Source organism: Psammomys obesus, unplaced genomic scaffold (assembly GCF_907164565.1).
Source record: "Psammomys obesus unplaced genomic scaffold, mPsaObe1.curated_primary_1811, whole genome shotgun sequence".
In the NCBI taxonomy this organism is placed as follows: domain Eukaryota; kingdom Metazoa; phylum Chordata; class Mammalia; order Rodentia; family Muridae; genus Psammomys; species Psammomys obesus.
Window position 1 is genome coordinate 16,314,394 of NW_026596040.1, and position 23,174 is coordinate 16,337,567.

At 43.0% G+C, this 23,174-nt stretch overlaps 1 protein-coding gene across 3 annotated transcripts in view; it reads right to left on the reverse strand.

The window, feature by feature from the left end:
• The window catches only part of Znf608 (zinc finger protein 608), a 109,685-nt gene extending 90,377 nt beyond the window's left edge, over nt 1–19,308 (reverse strand). For 2 of the 3 annotated variants that reach the window (XM_055622771.1, XM_055622773.1), the window contains exons 1-2: nt 16,788–16,955; nt 14,609–15,710 (exon numbers count right to left, since the gene is read on the reverse strand). In XM_055622771.1, coding sequence (XP_055478746.1) covers nt 14,609–15,520 — 912 coding nt within the window. In that variant the 5' untranslated portion in view covers nt 15,521–15,710; nt 16,788–16,955. Of the gene's footprint in view, nt 1–14,608; nt 15,711–16,787; nt 16,956–19,213 lie in introns of those variants that run through there. The other variant, XM_055622772.1, reaches the window with a different exon arrangement.
• Nucleotides 19,309–23,174: the final 3,866 nt, after the last annotated feature.

The window sequence follows — 23,174 nt, forward strand, 5'->3', positions numbered from 1 at the left end:
AAATGGATGCTGAAACCAAACTTCCTACCTCTCCAGGCTACCTCGCTGCAGTGTGAGTGGAACATACTGGCTCACGCTTCTAGGCCACGTCTCAGGGGACAGCACAATCAACTCTTAACATCTGATGAGTTAATAATCAATGACCTTACCCAAGAACAGCCAGTGCTGAGGGGATGGGACCTTGCCACTGTTCCGAGGAAGCTTGTCCTGAGCTCAGGAAAAGCTGAGCACACACGTATTAGGAACAGAACACAGTACAGTCACTCCTCTTCTAGATCTGACACCTTCATGGTGCTGTAATCGGTACTTTACACTTTTCCCTTCCCGTGTATACATATATGTGTGTGTTTCAATCTACATGAGGGTATGTGTTTATAAATATAAAATATACATATATACTATATTTAGTGATTTATGGTGCCTTCTAATTCTTTTTTGTTGTTTACTCATTTCCCACACTCCCCCAAAGGGTACTTTGAAATCTTTCCAGTTTGTACAATTAAACCTAACCATCTGGACAAAAATCTTCACATTCACTAAATTAGTCACAGATTTTGTGGGTAAGCTGAGAAACGGAATGCTATGCTCGACGCTCAGATTTAAACCACATCTACCCCAGCAAAACTCTCTCTCTCCAATAATCTCTCCAATTACGCATGCACATTCAGGCTCAAATAACATGGAGGCGACTATACCCCACTGCACAGAATTATTTATCCAGTTAGTTTCATTCTTTAGAGCCTAAAACAAACGACAACAAACCCAAAATGAGGGAGAGTCCAGAAACCTTTTAGAATGTATAGCAGACACGAGATAAATCATTACTTATTTCTTTACCAACAATTAACTCCTTCCTTCTACTGGTGTATAGTGTCAAGCAACTTGAGGGGCTGGAGGAACAGCTCAGCAGTGAAAAGCCCACACTGATCACCCAGAGGATGAAGGTTCAGCTCCTGGCACACGTGCCAAACTGCTCACAACTGCCTGTAACTCCAGCTCCAGGGGAGGAGATTCAACACCTCTAGCCTCCATGGGCAAATGCGCGCACACACACAGACACTCAGGCACACACACATGCCAGCTCCACATACACATAAATAAATCCTTTAAACATCAATTTGAAGAAATCGGCATGTTCAGTGTTGAACTCTAGTAAAGACGTGGGCTAAATAAACAGTTCCAAGTATAAACGTCTTCTGGCTTCTTCAGTGTTTACAATTGTCAGAAACTTGAGGTGTTTAAGACTTAATATATAGACAGCTGAACTCTAACAAGGCAAATGATCTCATGTTATCTGATCCCTGGTACATAACTGCAGCTGGTAAGAGTTTCTGTCAACTCTAAAACTGGGCAGGATTAGCCCCTGGACTGCAGTTGCGCTTGCTTGGGTACCTGGGAAAGACTGTTTGGTACCAGGAAATAATACATGATCTTGCAGGAGGTTTGCGGATTCATGCGGTAGTCTTTCAAAGTGCACCTTAAGCCTTTAATATAAGCTAAGATAGAAAGTATTAGACTCGGTGTAAGCAGATTTATAAAAATCATTTTCAAAGCATCTTAAGTTAGCTCCCTCCCACACACATTTTATACCAGTAACAAAGAGGATCTATCCAAACAGCATCTAAAATAGGCTAAACAGGGCCAACAAGACGCAAGAGGAACTCATATTAAGTTATAGGGACAGAAAACTGGCACCCGCCCACCTCTGTTCTGTATTCTACCCTCCAATACAAACTGAACACCTGGGTAGAAGGCATGTTTAGATGGTGACCTTTTAAAGGCCTTACAAGTATGTACATCATGATGGCACTGACAGCTGGCAAAAAAAAAAAAAAAAGCTTTCTTTCCAAGGAAGGTTAAAGCTGTAGAATCACTGATGCTTGTACTACCTCTGAGCCTTCACACTGGTGATGGAAGCCATTTTTATTATTATTTGTACACCTATATTGTGATTTGTTAAGTAAACCTAGACTGAGAGCATATTAACATTTAAACAAAGAATGCTCACTGAAGACTCAAATCTAGGTGAGCTTTTTTTTTTTTTTTTTTTTTTTGGACAGGTTCTCACATGTATCCCTGACTGGCCTAGAACTTGTAGAGTTCTGTCTCTGTCTCTCAAGGGTTGAAAACAAAACTGTAAGATACCAGGTCCAGTGATTCTTCACAATTAAAAACACATTTTCATTTAGCCTGCTTAGTGACCATGGTAGTTCTGTGATAAAAGTGAAGATTTAAGTCTACAGTTTTGAAAGTTATGTTGAATTCTTACAGGCATAAAACCCAGTCTCTTCCCCCATTTGCATAGACTATATTACTACAGAAGTATCTGGTATAAATAGCACATTTAAAAAGTCATCAACTGTTTGACAATGAAGCCATTAAGACCTAATCTTTTATATCTTATTTGTTCCCCAATCCCTTCACCCCTGTTACGTACAAGTCTCTAGAAGAGAACTGTCAAATAAAGCTACCAGCTTCCACTTAGATGGTGGGTCATACCATGTCAAAGGGATAAAAGAAACATGGTCATTTGAAGCAGACTGGGTAGCTCAGTGGTTAAGAGCACTTGGCTGTTCTCCCAGAGGACTGGGGTGCAGTTCCCAGCACTAAGGCCTCTCACAACCATCTCTAATTCCAGTTCCAGGGCATCCAATGTCTTCCTCTTTGTGGACATTAAGCCTCCACGTGGTGCACACACACAAACCCATACACATGAAATATTAAATAAGGCATCAAGTAGTGAACAAATGGTTTTAATGGTCCAGTGGGATGGCTTTAACTGTGGTCAAACAGATCAGAGGCAGTGAAAAATATTTGGAGTTATCAGAAAGTGTGGCAGTCTATAGACAAAAGAACAGTTTTCACTCACAAGATTGATGTAAAAATAAAAGTAGAGAATGAGGAAGTGTTTAGACTGACAGGTCTAGAAAAGAGCAGTTTACTGGAAACATCCCTAAGTCTTTTTATCCAAAAGATTAGAAGGCTGAACTACAATTACCATGGGAACAAAAGCCGTCATTTCTGGTATTTTCCTGTACTAAAGAAAAGTTCATGTACCCTGTTCTAAAGAGAATCACACTAGCTTCAGGCTGAAAGGCCCTTCAGCCCTGACTGTCTGCCAGATCACTGCCTTCCTGGGGAGTCCCTTTCTCTCCAGACCCAGGCCACTACCCAATTTAATGGGGGATATTTCTGACAACGACAACTGTCCAAACAGTTCTGGAGAACATGTTGGGTAGGACCTTGGGACAGCAAGAGCTCCCCACTCCTCAGGACCCAAACACTTGCCCAAACCTTTCTTCAACTGTCCTCCTTGTCTACCTCCCTACTTGACCGTCCCCATCACCACCCCAACAAAACAGAAGACAAAGCACTGCAAGAGTCCTCAAGCCCTTCTTTCAGCTGTCTGGGGGTTTTAATGCCTTGACCAGGCGAGGAAGAAATAACAACCTGCATCACCACCTCCTACCTCGTTTCTTAAAAGTTTAAGACATGTTCTTGGCCAAGCAGCTTCACCATTTAATAATGAAATAACCCCCCCCCTTTTTTTTTTGCCTCCTTCGAATGCAAAGTAAGAATATGGGGAAACAGTTGAGTGTGGTCTCAAAACACAACCCTGGGCATTCAATTCCTGTACTTTATAGTCTCATTTTGTCACCTACCCGTCCCTAGGATTTAGCGAGAAGTAAGTATTAGCCTATAAACAGATGGTATGTTCTACAATTAACTCATTCATTCATCTCTGCCATTGTTGTTGTTGTTGTTGTTAACAGCTTGGCTGCTGCTCAACCCAGAGACTTCCAGGTTCATCCATGATTTTGCTCTCCCAATGGTTAAAAGGTAATAAGCCCATTTAGTTTATAAAACTATACACCATCAACAAAAGCCTGTAATGCTTCCAAGATGCACGGTGGCCTCCACACACAATGAGGAGCTGTGTGCAGCAGCCCCACCCCCGCCCCCAAACACAAATGCCAGGCCCCAACTAAGCACCCTAGGGGCCTTCAAAGCAGTTATGCTAAGTTGCAAATACAGCAAGATCCACTTGAAATCCAACTACCCTGTGCGTTTTTCCTCCCAAGATAGGGAGAAAGACCGGGGCAGACTGGCCTCATTAAGGGGTAATTAGTGAACCCCAGGACTGGAGGGGCTACCACAGTCCTGCCTATTGTGAGGTTTTCGCTATGATTTCTAAGCTAGTCTCTTTCCACAATCTAAGAGGCCTGTTTTTAAATTTTTAGGCATTTCAATCTGCCAATATTTCTTTATGCGGCCAGACATTAAGGGAGAAGAAAGGAAGCCATACAAAAGACTTCCTTACCGTTTTTACAGAGTTTGTACACCGTCTAAATAAAGGGCTTTTGTAAAAACCACTTGTGTCGTTTATATTTCATAGATAATAAACATTATGAATTTTTGTAAAATCATCTAAGTAATTTATATTCCATATATAATAAATAATGTAAAATAAGACTTGTTTAAATGCAGCAAAATAAACACTCTTGATTACAGAGATTGAAAATAGCACATAAAAGGATGGTTTAAAAAGATCAATCAACATGGGCTTTTTATTATTATATGACAATGACCTTGAAAAGACAATGGATGTATTCTTTTACACGTGAAAGTGTTATTTAGAAACTAACAGAGTGACTTGATCAACATAACCACTTTACCATCAATAAAATCCTTCACACCTCTTCAAAGCCCATTACTGCTGTTGGTATCAATCTGCCAAGATGCTTGAGGACTGAACTCTACTATAAAATGTGCCAATAAATTCTGCTGTTTACATCCTTTAACGTCAAAGGTACCACCTCTGCACCAAAGCTAAGCCATAGGCCCACTATCAAGTGTTCTAAAATTATCCAGTGGAGTATTCGAGAAAGCAGTTTCCATGGAAGGTAATGAAATAGTGTTCCTAACTTCTCTTTCTAGGCCAAGATGTAAACACTTCCAATATTCACACAGATCAGGTGGAACGACAACCTGGTGAAAATTCACTGAAAAGGAGGCAACAGAGTAATGAGAACTGATGTGTAAAGATGTCCCACACGGTAGAACTAACGGCTGCAGTACGGGCACTGGGGGTTTAAGTTGTGGTACTCCATGGATGGGAACAGAAAGGCACCCAGAGCCCCACATTGTGCTCCAGAGACTTGGACACAATTTAGAGTACTTGTTAGTGCCTACAGTGACACCATTAATGCAATCCTGTTTATCAAGCCAAATGATGACACAATTCCTCTTTCTTAGGCTACAGCTTTTGGCCATATAATGAAAGAATTTTTAAATCTATTACATAACTCTGTGTCTGGGCCAAATATAGCGGTACTATATTTAGAAGTAAATTTGTATTTGTGTCCTATTAAAACACTCTACAGGAGCCCCGACTTAGCCAAATAGCCTGTTTTGTTTATTTTAGAAATTCTGCTTTATTTATTTATTTATTCATTTATTTTCAAAGTTTAAGCATATGCAGTACGTTCTGGGAAATCTTCAAGGATGGCTTGTAAAGGGAACCCTGACCGAAGGAGTCCCCTGGTTTTACTGTAGCCCACATATGAGAGTGGAGAAGGAGATGCGACCCCGGAAGTCATTCCTAAGAGTCGGGAACTATTTCATCTTCGAGTAAATCCAAGGGCTCAGGAAATAAATAAATAGATAGATAGATAGATAGATAGATAGATAGATAGATAGATAGATAAATAAATAAATAAATATTGAAGGGCATTAATTTGTTTCTAGATGTGTGCATGTAAGTAAAACAGCAGTCATAATGTGGAAATTTCGGTCACATTTTACAACTAATTGGAAGCAGATTAGAATTCCGCCTCAGGGGAACGTTGTCAGACTAGAAGCTGGAGCAAATGAAGAAAGAGGTGAAGGCGTCCCGAAGAGCTGACAGATTTACTGCGCTCAGGGCCATAAACGGGTCCCTGGCTGCAAGGAGGGTGCTTCCCCTCAGGCCAGGAGCCCGCAGAGCAGCCAGGGGAGCCCGGGCCACTCCTCCAGGGAACCCCCTCACACACGCACAGCCAAAGGGACCCGCACACACTGACACAGCGGTGGATCCCCAAGTCCAAGGGAGAGGCCTTTTTTTGGACGGGTGGGGGATGGGAAGAAAAAGGGAAGCAGCTTGTGAGGGCCATGAAGTAATGGAAACAGCTGCTGGCTTTCGACTTCAGTGTCTGGCATCTGCTACTCCATCACAGAAAAGACTGGGAAAGGATTTGGGCGAGGAATGTAAATGGAGACAATTGCCCAAAGGGAGCTGGATGCTTGGAGCCGGGAGTGGAGGAAGACCAACTGCTCCCTTCTGAAATCATGTTGCGCCCTTTTGACAGCAGCAAAACATGTGAGACTTAACTCAGATTGTAACTTCCAGCAGTTGGCCGACCTGGGAATACTCAGAGCTTCTCCATCAGTTACCAAGATGTCAGACAATGCGTCTGCCTGGTTGACCGGATGTCCACCATTCATCAGTGTTCTGCTCAACTTCCACACAGCTTCACACCGAGTTAAAATGGACTACTCTCCATTTCAGTCACTTGGGTTTCTGTAAAATCATCACGGGCTTGCTTTTGAACTAGGTCAAGGGTCAGGTTCTATTTGCTGTTGTCTAGTTTCTCCTTTGCCTCCTAGACTTGGTCCTAATTTCATTTCCATCACAAAAGAACTGGAACCAGGGAACACAGAACTAAGCGCCATTGTGCTAACCATGAGCTCATAAGAAAGCCCAGATTTGATAGCATTTATCCCTGTACTGTGGTGAGCCACATGCAAATAAACAGTTCCCCGGTGAAGAATGAAAACCCATGGTTTCAGACCTTCCAAGTCAAACGTTATTGTTTTTAATATGAGCTATCCATAAAATAGGTGAAGGAGATGATAGGAAATTCAAAAGTAAGCTGGCCTGGCTGAGCACAGTTTGAAAAAGGAAAGGAGGAGGTGGAGAGGAGGAGGAGGAAGAATGTTCTCCAAATCCCCCTCCTATTTTAAGTGAAGAATGAGCTAAACTGTAAAATCTACACAGGAACATAAACAGTGATTTTATGCTAGCAGAATTCAAAGGTGTGGTGAGGCTAGGGCTTAGCCAGAGGGCAGCCCTCCAACACAGGTTGCTAACCTAACAAGGAACCATTTGGACATGACCTTTGAACCCTTGTTGACTAATGTGAAGGACACAGAGGTGCAAGGAAGGCAGCCAGATGTGCTTTCATACCAAATGAGGAGTTTTCTTTAATCAAAAGGGTGAGTGACTTCAGGAGTTTGCAAAAGTGTGACCAACTGGAACTTTGTCGTCTGTTGCTAATTGAAGCATATAAAAGAGTCCATTTCGTAAAACATATTACAAACACTTTATGTATGTATAAATTTACTGCCACATGACAAAAACCAGAATCAAGCTCACTGGTAGAAGATCAGTACAACCAAAGACCATGCTATTATTTCAAACTGTCAGGGGAAGGCAGTAAAATTGCTACCAGGTCTCCTTAAGTTACCCTTCAATAAAAAGAATCCATCAGGGAAATAAGAGGAAAAGAAAACACATCAAAACCTTAAAAGTCCCTTTAAGTAAAATTATATGTCTATGGCACCATGCCATCTGCTCTCTGGTTAACATAATAAGCCCATTCTCAACCCTAAATACGTGCTTTCTACAGTCATTATGAACAACACAAAAACATAATATGTTTTTTATTCACTCCTGAACTGCGAAACCTACATTCATATGGCATTATTGGGATATGCCTAAATGTTTGTTTTTAAGGTTCTATCTTAAGAAAGCTAGGTGTCTGTGAGTCATTGTATTAGTGACTAATAATCGGACTGAGTTGGGGTGATGAGATGGGGCTGAAGAGAGAGTGGCTTTGAAAAAGTCCGGAGTGGTGTGTATCCACCATTCCAGGCCCACTTCTCCTAGTCAGAACAGGCTACCCATTGAGTTCTCCATTAGACCATAGACTTCAGATTTTCATTTAGCTTCCCTTGGGGGTAAACACCTCCTTCTTAAATATCAGATGAGATGCCTGTAGTTTAAGGCTCACTGGCCTACCAAGACACAAGTATTTGCTTTTTGATCACTTTAGTTCTTGAAACAGAGCCCATAATCTCTTCTACTACATTCCCAAAGGTGTTTCTCAGCAAAACTTAGCAGGTATATAGCATTCAGCTTTCAGAACAAAGTGTCAGGCTCACCATCTTGAACTTCCCCGCAGCTCTCAAAATACCATTACAAACAGCCCAATTGCTGGTCAACCAGCTGAGAGCAGTTTAACAATCTCTCATTCAGTTGCAGTGGCTTTGTTCCAGTGGCCAAAACCTTTAGCTTGAACTGAGAAGATGTTGGAACAGAAAGCAAACAGTCTAGTGAAATTTCAGTGGAGACACAGAACTGGGCACAGAGGAAGGCACCTCTTCTCTGCAGCAGAGTGAAATGCAAAATTAGTGCTAGTTTTTTTGTTTGTTTTTTTTTTTTCTTTTTAAATTACATTTATTTTTTTTATGAGTGTGTCTGCCTTCAGGCATGGGTGTGCGCCCCTGTCACAGGGTACAAAAGGAGGGTAAGAGAACAGATGATAAGAGTCAGATCTTTCCTTCCTCACTGTGGGTCCCAAGGAACAAACTCGGGTCACTTGTCTTGGTGGTGAGTATCCTTTGTGCAGTCTTAAAACCCAGTTTTTTGCTTATTGGCTTGTTTGTTTTGTACTAGAAGAACAAAGCTCATACCACCCGAGACTACCAATTCAGCATCTGCATATGCACTGACATCATTTAGAAGCGCAGACCTGTATGGAAGACCTCTTACATGGCTGCAATTTGATCCTTACTTTATTTATTCTCTGGCCACCTAAGCCATTACTGAAGCAGAGATTTCACCTGTTCCCTGTCCCTTCCAGATTTAGTGACCCAAGGCTCAAGTATGTACTATTCTCTGGTAACAGTCCTAGTAAAGGAGTGATATTCTCCCTGTGACATTGCTGCGAAGGGTAGATAGCCCACTGGTCCCTTAGTTCTGGCTGCTCCTTGATGGCAGGAGGCTGTACAGGTAACTTAGAACTAAACTGTTTAGTATTCCAGCAAACCCCTTGATGTTCAGATCACTGGCAAGACGAAAGAGCTGGCAATCAAAACTCTGTTGTGTTACAGTAATTACGACGACAAACTTCCCAATGCTTAATATTAAAGAATAGAAGAGTGTGATCCCTCCACCTCTCCTGCTCTTCTAGAGTGTGCTCAACGTGGCAATTATCTTCGTTCAAGCAGCAGAGTTTAAATTGCACTGAAACTCAATTATACCCATGACTTTTTTAAACATACACTTCAAACGGCAGGTTTCATCACACTCGAATCACTGAGCAAAATCTCTTTCCCAGCTTATAAAAAAGAGATTTTTATCCCCCCTCCCACAAGACATCTTCAAATACAAAACTGACATCCCTGAAGCTTTGGATCTACTTTTTCTTTTTTCTTTTTTTTTTTTTTTCTTCCTTTTTTCTGGCCCTGTGAATGAAGAAGGAAGGCTGAGCAATGTTGAAAGACGAAAGGGGGTACCCACATAATTTTAAAACAAACAAATGCTTCAACCTGCAGTTCTCCCAAATGCCATTACCAACAGCCCGCACTGCCACCACCTTCAAAGGGCAGAACAGGCACTTCTAAACAACAACAACAACAACAAAAACCACTCTATTTTGCTACTCTTAAAAAAGGCAAAGGAACTAGAAGAAGTAAATTTATGATTTGAGTGCATGTGTCTAAAATAGCTTTGCAATTATCAAGGGCCTCTTAGACTGAGCAAGAATGCATTATGTGCTAATGACCACAACCAGGGGTCCCTTCTCCACTCCTTTGTCAGAACCCAAGCAGATACTCCCCTGCAGCTTCACCATTAACATGTCTGTTTCCTGTCAGCCCACTCAGAGATAATGTCATTTATCTCAGGAAGGCACAAGCACACTCATTAGCTCCAATAAAGGACCTCAAACAAAGGCCGGATAATGTTTTACCCAGGGTTCCCACTATATCCAGAACCAAGAATCCTCGCCTGTAAGAGTCAAAGACTCAAAAGTTATCCTTAAAGGAGCATGCGGTTGTTTATCAAGGATTCTGCAAGGTGGCCCTGAATGGCCTATGTATAGTAAACAAGAGTGGGCAGCACTATCACACAAAATTAGATTAATGAAAAGTGATGACCAGCGTTAGCCCTGGGGAGCCTTTCCCCCTCTAGCCTCCAGGAGGAACATTGACAAGATCATTTAGATCTTTGAAGAACTGACCTCCCTCCACCTCATTGTGAGGGTCTGTAGTGGTCAGTGGCTGAGCTTCTGGAAATCCTCAAAAACAAAAAGTGGAACTGCTAAAAGAAATGTGGGAACATGTGTTTTCACAGTGGTGCTCGTATTACCTCAATTTCAACTTTCTATGAAGTAAGTACCAGGTGAACTTTTTTTTTTAAATAAAAAAAGCACAGACATAGTCAAAATTGGGGCAAATCTCAGTCATTCATTCAATCCCCGTGTTTCATGCTGGAAACAGATGAAGAACAGATGGTACTTTCCATGTTGTTTGAATCTGGTTATTGAACACCTCTGTGGCTAGGGAGATTTCTGCTTAGCACTTTCGGCATTCATTTAATTTACTAACTATAAGACTGCTGCTTAGGAAAAAATAAGTCTTTATAACACTCTAATTAAAACCACCTTGCTCCCGAGCAATCACACTTGAAAGAGCATATTCTTCACCTTAGGACATTTGGACAGCCAGCCCCTCCCTGGCCCTTCTCCCCCTTTGCATTGTGGGTTATTTGCCAAGTTATTAAAGTAGCGGAACATTATCACCTTTAGCTCAATCTGGGGCAATTGTGCATACCTTCACTTTTTTTCCTCCAGTAAACCTATCAGATTTCAAACGCTAAGCTCAAAATTCAACAATAGACCTGATCATACAAGTACCCCAAGATCCAGATACCTCTGAACAACTCCTCTGTCACTCTCCCAGGACATTTATGGGAAAGGAAGGAGGACCAGTGCCACCTTTAGCTAAATCCATATGTAACTTTCAGAACAGTACACTGTCCAGCTACAATGGACTCAGTTGTTTCATTAAAGCTAGTGACCCTTCTGCCCTTTCATTCCATCATAGATCAAATGCACTCCCTAATTCACAGGACACACTATATTATGGGGGTGGGGACATAGCCACAAAAGTCATTAATCAAAACATGTTCTTAAAATGCTCACACTCACTTAGAGAATGTGTCGGGATTCCCTAGTGAAGTGTAAAAAGGCTTCTACAGGAGAATAAAACAAAATGAATGATGTCCTTTTATAGACAGGTCCATTTATAGACACCATCTTTTAGAAGACAAGGCCCATGGAAATGAAAAGAGTTTATAATATTACGGAAATGACCTTTCTTGGAGCACATACTGCATAGAACCCTAAGACATAACTGTCCTGCCTATGTCTTCCATTTATTTCAGTTTAAGTATCAACTGCTTTCAGGACTGTTTTTTTCCTGTATGTTTCCCAATAGTCTAGTGATTGAATAACCCCACTGAATAACAGCACTCAATATAACTATTTCATCCAGCCCAATGGCTCCTTCTCTGATTAATCTAAACTCTAAGAAGATGAAGAGAGATACGTAAACAGCTTCAGTGCTTAGAAAGGAAGGAGGAGGAAGGCGGAGAGGCAGGTTTTAACAACCAAAAGCCAACCCATCAAATCTACTTACTCAGACATGCCACCAGTGGCTTAACCACAAAATGGGCTACAGAAATATAGCTCAAACATCTTGGAATTATGGTGTGTTTTGATTTTTTTTTTCACGTATTAAGGGAGTGGCGACTTTTACAACATACTTGTGGTTTCCACATAAAGGAGCCAGAACACTCATTGATTTAATTAGGCGTCATAAGGTCCAATTTATCATGTTTTACATGACTCTGTGTAGTGAAGAAACAGAATAAACATACCAAAAATAGACATTTAAGCATGCTGTGAAAATTAACCAGTGACAGCAAGTCTTATGAAGCTCCTTTAACCTTTCTGTCAGGAAAAGAAATGATAACAACACACCTTAGGTTTTCAAATGTGCTTTCTTCTCACACAGGAACCACATACGATTGCTGCGTTTTTACTCTGAGGGCAGTTACTTTTTAATAACCTGGTTCTTCAAGCAATGTTGAACTTAAAACATATAGAATATTAAAAAACAAAACAAACCAACTTCTTTAAAGATGTCTGAGATGTGAAACATTTTTTTTTTTTAAGTGAAGTGTGCCCTATTAAGTTTTTGCTTTTTAAACAGGCATCCTTCTGCATTGGGAAGTATTTTCTAAAACAAAGCCTAATTTGACTTACCCAATAGTTAGTGAAATTAGGCTTGCTTCCCTGCATGGCATTCATGCCAAAAATTTGGCAGCTCTGGAGCCAAGGACGGACATATTAATAAGTGAATTGGGGGTATGGGGAGGACAGTGCTTAAGAAGGAATGTTTAAGATCCCAAGCCAACATTTCAGCGTGACAAGAGTGGCCAACACTTTAAGTCCCAGGCCCCTGAAACCATACTAAAAGGATTTCTGGGACACTCTAGTTGCTGAGATTGGTGCATCGCTTCCACACAGCAGGGCCATGTTCTCTCTCTTCCCTCCCCCACCTTGGCTCCGGCCGTGACTTGTTTGCTCTTCAGTTATGAAATTCATATGATCCCATTTATACAGCTCTGCCTGAAGACGCCTTGCATGTGTGTGAATAATTTAGCCCTTCCATTCCTCACCCATTTCCCTCTGTGACTGGGAAGCGAAAAGAACACACACACACACACACACACACACACACACACACACACACACACTGGAGAACCGACACCATGCACTAATCTCAGTTGCCATGACAGCAGCCCTTGAGATCCTGCAATGTTCTGATCGCCAGCTAAACAAAATTGTTGAATGTGAACATTTGGCTGGAAGATTAAAAGGCTAAGGGGAATGCAAAAGGGCAGAACCTCCCACATTCCCAGCAGCCAGTGGATCCAATCAAACAGCTCTGACTCCTTAACCACAACATGGTGAGCACTGGATTAGGGCAATTCATCCAGATAGTTAAAGCAGATTAGAGCTGCAATTTGAAGACTATTGGCAACAAAAGTAAATGCCCCACTGTACTAAGTAATAAGAAGATTTCAAAGCGTCTTTTAGTAGAAATTATGTGAAACCACACATTTAAAGTAAGAAGGAAACCTTAGGGTTTTTTTTTTTTTAGTTCATTTAAATTCATCAATGTAAATGGCTATCTAAGAGGATTTGGATTCAAAGAGTAATCAGTAGCCCTTTTGCAAGTTTGACATTGTTGGCTACACCTTTCTCTACCTCCATCAATGTTTCCAATCAGAACTTTATTCTATGCTCCAATTTAAATGTTGAGTATGTGAAGTTGAAAGAGAAATGTGAATCATTCCTTGCAGAAATAATTTCCAGGAGACTTCTTAGCATCACTCAAGCCAGAAAGAGAGTTAAAAAAAATTACAGCATAAAAGCATATTTAGAAGAAGTCACATTGCTAGACCACTTGATAGAAATACTACAACTGCATGCTACAACTTGTGGAACGAATCTAAAGATTAAAGAAAACACCACTCTCTCCTCCCAACCAGCGTGCCTCGTGGACACGTAACCAACTGTTCCCAGCCATTACCCAAAAAAACAAGCAAACCCCCTGCCTCCATGCCTAAGCAAGGTAACGCTGGGGCAGACTTTCCAGTACAGTGCCTAACCACAGACTTTAAGACGATGACCAAGGGCAGTGCAAGGATCCAAACGGCCTGAGTGAAGCATTGTTAAGGACAACACGCACCTCTAGTGTTCGCTGCTGCCACCGTGCCCCCTTTGGTTACAGCTTCACACTTGAGGAGCACGAGCCAAGCGTGTTGTCCAGTTCTTACAGACCTTCCAAGCTGCCCAGGCAAGCTAAATACCCAAGTGATAACATTCTCACGGCTCGAGCTAGAAAGAGGTGAGAGAGCAAAGGCAGAGTCCTCATAGCCACCAAAACCATCACAGTTTGGCTGCAGAGTTAGGAAGTCAGTGACCAACACTCCTAGTCTGGAGTACATCCTCTGACAGAACTGTTTTGGGGAGAGTAACAGAACAATGAGTCTAAATAACCCTCCACACTCCTTCCCGCAGAAGGAACTAGAGTCCTGTTCCTAAGGACACACTGTTGAGAATACAGACGACAATTCTCTTCAGGGAAGGAAACAAGGACGAAACTCAAGCTAGTGCAGTAGCAGGTTTTCTATTCAAAGTACACACAACTTCTGGCTGGCCAGGAGCCCTTTCGAGGCAAATGGCACTTGGAACATCCAGAGCGTCCCACCCCATGACCTTTCAAACGCTGGCACCACAAGCAGCAGCAGCAGCAGCAGCAGACGCCAAGAGCCAAACATTCCACTCAGGATAGCATCCGTAAAGGATGACAGTCATAGAAATCTCACAGAGAACCCGAAAGCACTAGGAAGTGTAAGACACCCGGAGGCACATCCCACATCCCCAAAGAAAGGCACACAGAGTGGACACACAAGAAAGCGACCGTATCCTACCTTCTCGGTTTTCAGTTTCTTGATCCGCCTGTGGCTCTCCTCCTCCTCCTCTTCCTTCTTGACCAACATAGAGTTTCCCATGAGCGCTGAATCCGGGGCACTTTTGCTAACTTCCCCTGGAGCCCCGACACTGCCACTCCCGGCACCCCCACAGTGGAAGGGGCTTGCGCCACTTCCATTACTCTTGGCCCCAAAGCCGTAGAGGTGACCACCGGAGGGGGCCTGGCCTCCGCTGCCATTCTGGTGGCCCTGCAGCAGGTCGTGCTTGTCTTTCCGGGATCTCGCAGCATCCTTATCCCGCTTGGCGCCTCGGCTGCTGTGGCTTTTCCCTGGCTTCTCTTCCTTGTTTTTCCCACAAGAGCCTGCCCCCGCGGTGGCAGCCGAGGTCCCGGTGCTGGTACCGTTGCTGTTTGGGTTGCCGCCGCCGCCGCCGCCGCCGCTCACACTTTGACCCAGCGCTGAATTCATGCCAGTAGCCTCTCCAGGGCGCCCTTGGACTTCCTGCCTCTTGCCAGTGCTGCTGATCTCGGGAATTCCATACAAGGCAGCAGAAGGCAGAGATTTATTAGCATCCTTAGAAGTTTTAGCCCTTTTCACTTTTGATTTGCTGGTCTCTTTGTGTGGATTCCCCTGGGGAGCCGAGGGCTGAACAGAAGCAAATTTTAGGCCATCAGCTAAGGCTGAGGTAGCACCGGTCCCGTTGGAGGCCGGACCTCCACAATCCTTAGTGTTGTTGTTGGTAGTGCTGTTGGTGGAATTATTCATCTCAAATTTCTGTCTGTCCTTTTCCAAATCGGCGTCCAGATCAATGATTAAATTTCCAACCCCGATTTCCCAATCATCGCCACTGTCATAAGTATCAACTGTATTTGGATCCACACCTTTTCCTGCAGTCGAAACGTTCACGGACATCCTGAAGATGAGCTCTCTAGATTAAAAATCCGATGAACTTTCCTTGGGAGATGAGGGGACATTCGTTTAGCTCCGCTGGGCTTTCTTTTAAAGGAAAAAAAAAAAAAAGTCTTCCAATTTTCCTCTTCTCTTTCCTGCCCCAAGAATGTGTCCAGGGATTTCACACCCTTCACTCCAGGTCCAGCTTCTCCTGTGGAGGGGGGAAAAGTCGAATATTTCTTGTCTGGATGTTACCAGAATAGAAGGCGATTAATACTGGGGAGTCACTAAGGGGGCACAGGGAAGGTTAGAGGGGAGGGGAGCTCCTTATTGTCCCCACAGTCCTCAGGTTTAGAGGAAAACAGCCAGACTTGAAAAGCAGGCCCCTGACAATAAGCATCTTACAGTAGCTAAAACGAAAATCCCTCTCAACAGCAGGGGGATAGGCAGTTCTTTAAAAGCATTAAAACATCTCCAAGGATCAGATTCAAACCCTGAAAGGTTTCTGTGGATTTTTTTTTTTCAAGTTGAACATTTTTTTTTTTGCCAGGCACATGGGCTATTTCAACCCCATGAAAAGATTCTGGACTCTCAGACAAGAAAAACACAGTGTTAAACATCCCTAAACATGCCCTGGCTCTTGCAGTGTAAAAAGAAAGAAAGAAAGACCAAAAAAAAAAAAAAAAAAAAAAAAAAAACAGGCCCTGAAAGTTCTCTGGGACTAGTGTTCAAAATGATGTCATTAAAATTTCCCTATTTCTAATTTTGTTATTTCTTCTTACAAATTGCCTGGACAATCTAGGTTTTGTTCTTCATAAGAAACAGGAAAAAAAAAAACCCACAACACTAGTCCCTCTTAGACGTACCTACCACCCTCTTTCCCCAACAGCCACACAATTCTTTCTGAAATATGTACAGACCTCTTTAAGAGTATTTCTCTCAGTAAAAAGACAGCGTGAGAGGAAAGGTTAAATATCTGCCTTTTGAGGAAAAAAGAAAAATTCATCTAAACAGTTTTGCCATACCCCTGGGCCACAGAACTGCTCAGTCTGTTAAATATGGTGCTACTGACGGTAGGGAAACTGATTAAGACATACACTTAAGTGATCTGCGCCAAGGCGGCCTCAGTGACCACAAATGAGTGTGTGTTTGACAAAGAGCAGTTAAAACAGTTTTTAAAGGGATCAGCCCCCTTTTAACAGTTGATTGTCAAGCAAATATACGCACACACATGCACACACACACGTACACACACAGAAAGACACACACTCAGAAAGAGAACGCTTACCTTTTAATCCTTTACCATTTTTTTTAAATTAGGACCGCAAATCAAAAAGCATTTCTCACTCCACTCGGCACAAGCCTTTGCCTCATTTTACTTAAACGCCAAATGATCAAAAAGGAAGAAACCAAGTAACACATCTCAGCCAAAATAATCACTCAGTAACATTATTCCAGCTCCCCATCCCCCTTTTGGCAAAAAACTCTGAAGTCCTTTTCTCCTTAAAAAAATGTGTCACTGTGCAGCTGGGAGATGCTTCACACTCACAACCCAAGCACCGAAGGGTGTTTTTCCTCTTAACAAGCATTCAGAATAATAGGGTGTTGAGAGAGAGGGAGAGGAGAGGGGGAGGGGAGGGAAGAAAGGGAGGGAGGGAGAGAGAGAAAGAGAAGAGAAAGAAGAGAAAAGGAGAGAGAGAGAATTAGAGAAAAAACTTTTCCGAACTTCTCCTTCCGCCTTCAGTTGCAGACTTCAGAGTCACGGTGATCAGTAAGTAATGACCTCGTGTAGCAAACCTACAGGCGTCCTCCAGTAACGAGACAGAATGTGCTAACATCGGGATAAATTAGTGAAAGGGAAGAAAGAATAAGAAGAAAGGACTGAAAATCTGGGCTGGATTCCGCCTGTTAGTCGGGAAGTGGCATTTTTCCGCTCGTCCTGACATTTGATTTCTCCAACTAACTTAAGGAGGGGGTGAAAGGATGGGAAGGAGGAGGAGAACGAGGAAGAAAGGGTAGGTTGAGAAGCTGGGCTGGAGGAGAAAAAGAAAGGTGTGGAGGAGGAGGGAGCAGACGATGCAGGGAGCTGATAAAACCAGTTAGAGCAGCTTTCGCCCGGGGCGGGGGGCGGTGGAGCGGGGGAAAATAACGGCGTCTAAAAGGGGGCTGTCTTGGAACCCTAAAGGATGTGATGTTTTCCTGTTTTATGTTGTTTTTGAGGAAAAAAAAAAAAAAAAAAAAAAAAAGAGCCGAGTTCTTAGAATAGTCCCCGAGGAGGGGTTAAAATCCTCCGCCGCGCAAGCCGATCTGTCATGTGGTAATTCGATAATTAGAGTCAAAAGATTTTTTTTTTTTAAGGCGACCTTTTTCCAGGACAATTTCTCCCTGTCTACACGCAGCAAACAGTGCGTCTCTATTTTTTTTTTCTCCTCCCTCCACCTCTCGCCCACCCCCTCCTGTGTTTAGTCAGATGGCCTCGGAGCTTGGCTTAGTATTTTTAATTAGCTGGCGTTTGGAAGCTAAAAGCAGTAATGAATTGTTGATGGATTGGAAGTGGAGAGTCGCTTTGCTGGAAATGTCGGGGCTGGGAGAGGGGGATGGGCGCGTTAGCAGCACCAACCATCTAAAAGGAGCGATTTTGTTACAGTGCAAGCCTTTCACATCACGTGAGGATCAAGGGCTCAATTGGTTGTCGTGAGAACAAAAATGGTGACAAGCGTATCAAGAAAATACTGATCTGGTCTTTAAAAAAAAAAAAAAAGCTGAAGGTTTCCCCCTCCCCCCCCCTCGCGCTCCCCCTCCTCCCCCCTGCGCGCCCTGCAGTGGGCGAAGCTACAAGTTATGAATGTGAAACATTTCTCAGCCATCTAGGATCTCGGAAGTTCGGAAGGAGGGAAATGTAATGGCCACAAGAGCAAAGCAGATGTTTTAAAGAAACAGCTTATAAACCTTTCCTCAACTGATCTCCAATTTGTCGACTTTCCCAAGGGGGCCAGGGCTGCGGACGCCAGGGGGGAGGGGGGAGTGTGCCTCCGAGCTGCTGGGATTTTAGGGACACCCCCCCCCTTCATGTCTTAAACAAAGAAAAACATTTTGCTAGCTCCCAAACAGGGTCTTGTAATAAACACACCATTGTTACTATTTGTGGGTTTGTTTGGGTTGGGCGGGGCTCCCCCTTCTCTCTCTCTCTTTCTCTTTTTTTTTCCTTCCTGCTTTTCCAAGAAGGTGGAAAATGGTAGTTACAGTCATTACATGTAATGGATGAATATTCCCTAGTTTACTATTAAATTACTGAGCAGGAGGATGTGACAGGAGAGAAATCGGCTTGCTCAGCCCGGGTTCCCATTTGCTTGGCTCGGTCTGGGCGGGGGTCTGCTCAGCTCCGGTAGAAAAAGGAAGGAGGGGGAAAGCAGGCTAGAGAGCAGACACGGAGGACCAGGGTGTGTAACTGAATCACTCTTAGTCTCCTTTGGGTTAGAGCCCAAAAGGTAATTTACTCTAAGTTAGCCCAAGTGCCCAGTCAAGCTTAATTTCTCTACAGAAGTTACAAAGTCACCCTCCACTGAATAAAATTCACCCTTCTTGGGTTGTTCTAAATGCAAAGCCAAACCCTGTAACTAGTTCCTCATTTCAATGCATAAAACTCGCACATTCCCCTGCATGAACACCCCGCTTAAAGCGCTAGCTAGCGACACACCACGCAACCGTACTTACGGTCTGTATGGGAGCGAGTTGACCTTTTCCTTCTAACTGCATTGAGTGTGTTTGGCTGCAGCCGCTTTATTTTGGAAATTATAATTTCTTCAATTTTTTTTGTTTGTTTATTAAAGATGGACCAGCAAATGTCACAGACCGTCCCGTGTATTTTTTTTATAAAAATAAAAAAAAAATAATAACAACAACAAAATAAAGAAGAAAAAAAAAAAACCAGAACACAGAAATCCCCCTGGTGCACACACACACACACACCAAGCTTGTTCTGGAACAGTGGAATCAGAACTGAAACACAACACACGCACGGGGGAGTGGAGCCAAAGGAGCTCTCAGCCTGTATACCTGAAAGGGACTTTTCTTTGTTCCCAATGCCCTTTCGCAGCGGGCCAATCGGAGAGCAGCTTTTATGAAACCGGGCTCTCTCATTGGCTAGCTGCTTTCTCTTGGCTACTGTAGGGGGTTGAGATATACACACGTATAAAACACACACTGAGCGCGGGTGGGGGTGCGATGGGGGGTGGCAGTGCAGACAAAGCGTTTTATTTTCCAAGCAGATTGGGGTTGCGGAACCTCCCGCAGGACGAAGGGAGGAGGGGGGGGGAATGGGGCGCCCATTTCAATTACTACATCATTCACATAAAACACTTATTTATTAAAACACATCTCAAGCAGGCTGCGAAGAGAGGATGTCGGTAAATGCAAGTTTGATTGTGTTATCTTGGGGGAAATAATGTATGTGATCGCTCGGTGGCAGAGGGAAGCCAGCTGAGCCACCGGCGCCGAGCGGGGACGCCGCTCCGTGGAAAGCCACGCTAGCGGTTTGCCGTTGTCCCTTCCGTGTCCCAAGGACTCGGCAGCCCAGATCTGCAGCTTCTGCCTTTCAGCCCTCCCCGCCACCTTGCCCTTCCTGCAATCCTGCAAAATCTCTCTCTCTTTCTCTCTCCCTCTCTCCCAACCCCCCTCTTCTGACCCCCCCTCCCTTCCTTCCTTCCCCCCCCCTCTCTCATTAAATAAGAAATATCAGTGGGGGGCGTCCGGTGGTGGGCGAACAAGTAACCCTTTTGTTTCCAGGCTTCGGGTCTGAAAGCACTGAAATGTAGACCATGGAGAGCAAACCGACTGAATGGCTGTCCTCAGATTAGCAACAAATATCTCCACCTCATCTTCTGTAAATAAACAAACAAATAAATAAATAAATAGAGCAACGTTAACACCTCAGACCAGCTTTATTAAAAAATAAATCGGTTTGTGGAAAATAAAATACACCAGGCATATTAACCCCTTAAACAGCCCCCTTTCCTCATTTTAACATCTGGATTACCTGTCAAAATTATTTTCTCAAATCTTTTACTCTTACGAGGGGCGTGGGGGGAGGAGGACAGAAATTCTAAATTCTCCTGATGCTATGTCCTCAATTCACAAACATACAAAAGTGTTCTCACTTTTATGGTAAGACAAATGCAGCCTAGTTAATGGGACTCATTTTCCAGGGCAGGAGGCTAATGTAAAAACAACTCGTTAATATGTTTAAGCTAATATAATCTTACATATTAAGCCTTTAGAACATGGTTTATTTTTAACTTTGCGTTGTTATTTTCAATTATTTTAGGAGCTACAATGTGGCGATTTTAAAGTCACGTAGTCTATGAATTTTGAGGAAACCTATTAGAACCCCAAGTTTGAAGGAGCAGGTAAAATCGGGATCTTCGCCTGACGGTGGGGGTTTTAGATGTGCCGTAGCTTAGGCAAATGGGCGCACAGAGTAAATGACATCTGGCAGAAGGCAGCTATGATGTAAATGTTTCGTGGTGACTCTGTGGATCAATAAAAACATTTATGCCACATGTTATAAGTAATGGTTATTGACTAATGTTTGTGTTTTTAATATATTTAGTCCATTTTAAAATGCCAATTAGTTGTTTCACTGCCCTAGATGAAGTAGACAAGATGTTGCAAATAGTAACAAACAGCAATTTCTGACCTTTATTGAAGCAAGACAGAGAAAGAGATCGGTAGAAATACTTTAGATCACCCAAGCTCTTACTCAAAATGAAGTCCTACATTAACAGATAATCGGGGCAAATTAGATATGCACCGTCCTCTCATCTTCTGCTTGAGCTTTGATGTCTGGGTGGTATTGTTGACAGTACAGGTTTTACATTTGTATATGGCTCCTTGGTAACAGCACAGTACCATATGGAGAGCCATAACTTTTCTTCTTTTAGAAGTGTGGTTCCTGGAAAGACCAGCTCACGCTTGTGTGCTTCCTGTGTCCCTGGGGTGTTGTCTCCATTTCAGGCTATGGTTACCCCTTATGTTATATTAGTTTGGGGAAAAAAAAAAATCAATGCCTATCTCTTAAAACAAAAACTCTTCACGTGGTATTTAAACATTACCATCCTGATACTGGGGAAGGGTGAAGTTTTTGCAAAATGCCCCTGACTAAAGAAATCACAGGGTTGAACCACAGATTTGTCTAACCAGATCCAAAACGTAACCAGGGGTGTAACTGAACCCAGCACTGTCTTCAACACCCATCTCTAAACTTAACCCTTATTAAATAAACACCGCTGGCCAAAGATGAAGTTTTATGCTCAACTTCACTGCATACCTAACTCAAATTATTCTGGCAAATCAGAGCGGGGTTTCCTTTACATCTTATCACTCCCACAGGCCTTTTTATTACCACCCCCATCTCTCCCACCTCCCAAATTCTTCCAGGCAACTTTTGAACAGACTTCTTTTGTTACTCTGGCTTCCCATGTGTTTGCTTTCTGTTTGTTTTGCTTGACAAGGAGGGGGAGACAATCAAGAGGCCCCCCAGGACTCACAGTTCATAGAAGACTGAAAAAAAAAAAGGTAATTAGCTGCCAGCTTCGAGAAGCGCAGGTACTCTCTTACCTCACGAAATTGAAAAGCTTGTTTTTGTTTTTGTTTTGTTTTGTTTGTGTGGAGCTGAAAATTTTCATCTTGATTTATTTTTATGGGATTTAATCTGAGAATTTCATTCATGAGAACATAATTTCCACCCCTCTTTCCCTCCAACTCTTTCTGTGTCCCCTATCCCCTTTCAAATTCATGACCTCTTCTTTATTATTACATGTTTATTATAAAAAAATAATAATCTGCAGGCAGTGTAGGTGTTTTCCTCTTGATATCTACTGCATTTACTTGATTACACCAGTACACTGCTTCAACATATGCACTTTGTAATTTTACATTACGTTGGGTGTCTCCCCAGAGACATGAGAGACAGAGATGTCTGGAAAAAAGGGCGGTGTTCAGAATTGAGGGGTGGGGGAAGCGTGAGGTTGGTGTAAAGGAGGTAATTAAGGAGTGTCATCCTGGCAGCAATAGCCACCACCATCCTTCAATGGGCCCCAGATCCACTCAGCACCACACATAACACATCTTTTGCAAGGAGGTGGACCCATCCTGCCATCCAGGCAGGAGACTTGTCTTTTCTTCTCTTCCCCCCCCCTCCCCCGCCCAAAGGAACTCAAGAGGATGCCAAGGGCTTCAAGTAGCATCACAGAAAATCAAGGTGGTGACTCTGGATTTGTGACTCTTCCTTTTGATTGGAGGTGTATCATTCAGGGTTGGAAATCAGAATCAGTTTTACACCTCCCCTCCCCCCTTTTACAAGTACTTAACTGGGTAGCCCAGGCTAGCTGGGAACTTGATATCCTCTGCCTTCCATCTGATAGAATTATAGAAATGTGCCATCATCACGCCCAGGAAACATCATTCCTTGAGTTTTTATTTCCTTGGAAGCAAGTTGAAGCATCTCCAAATCTACATTCACCACATACCCGGGGGTTCTTAGGAGCTCTCAAGAAGAAGAAGAAGAAGAAGAAGAAGAAGAAGAAGAGGAGGAGGAGGAGGAGGAGGAGGAGGAGGAGGAGGAGGAGGAGGAAGAAGAAGAAGAAGAAGAAGAAGAAGAAGAAGAAGAAGAAGAAGA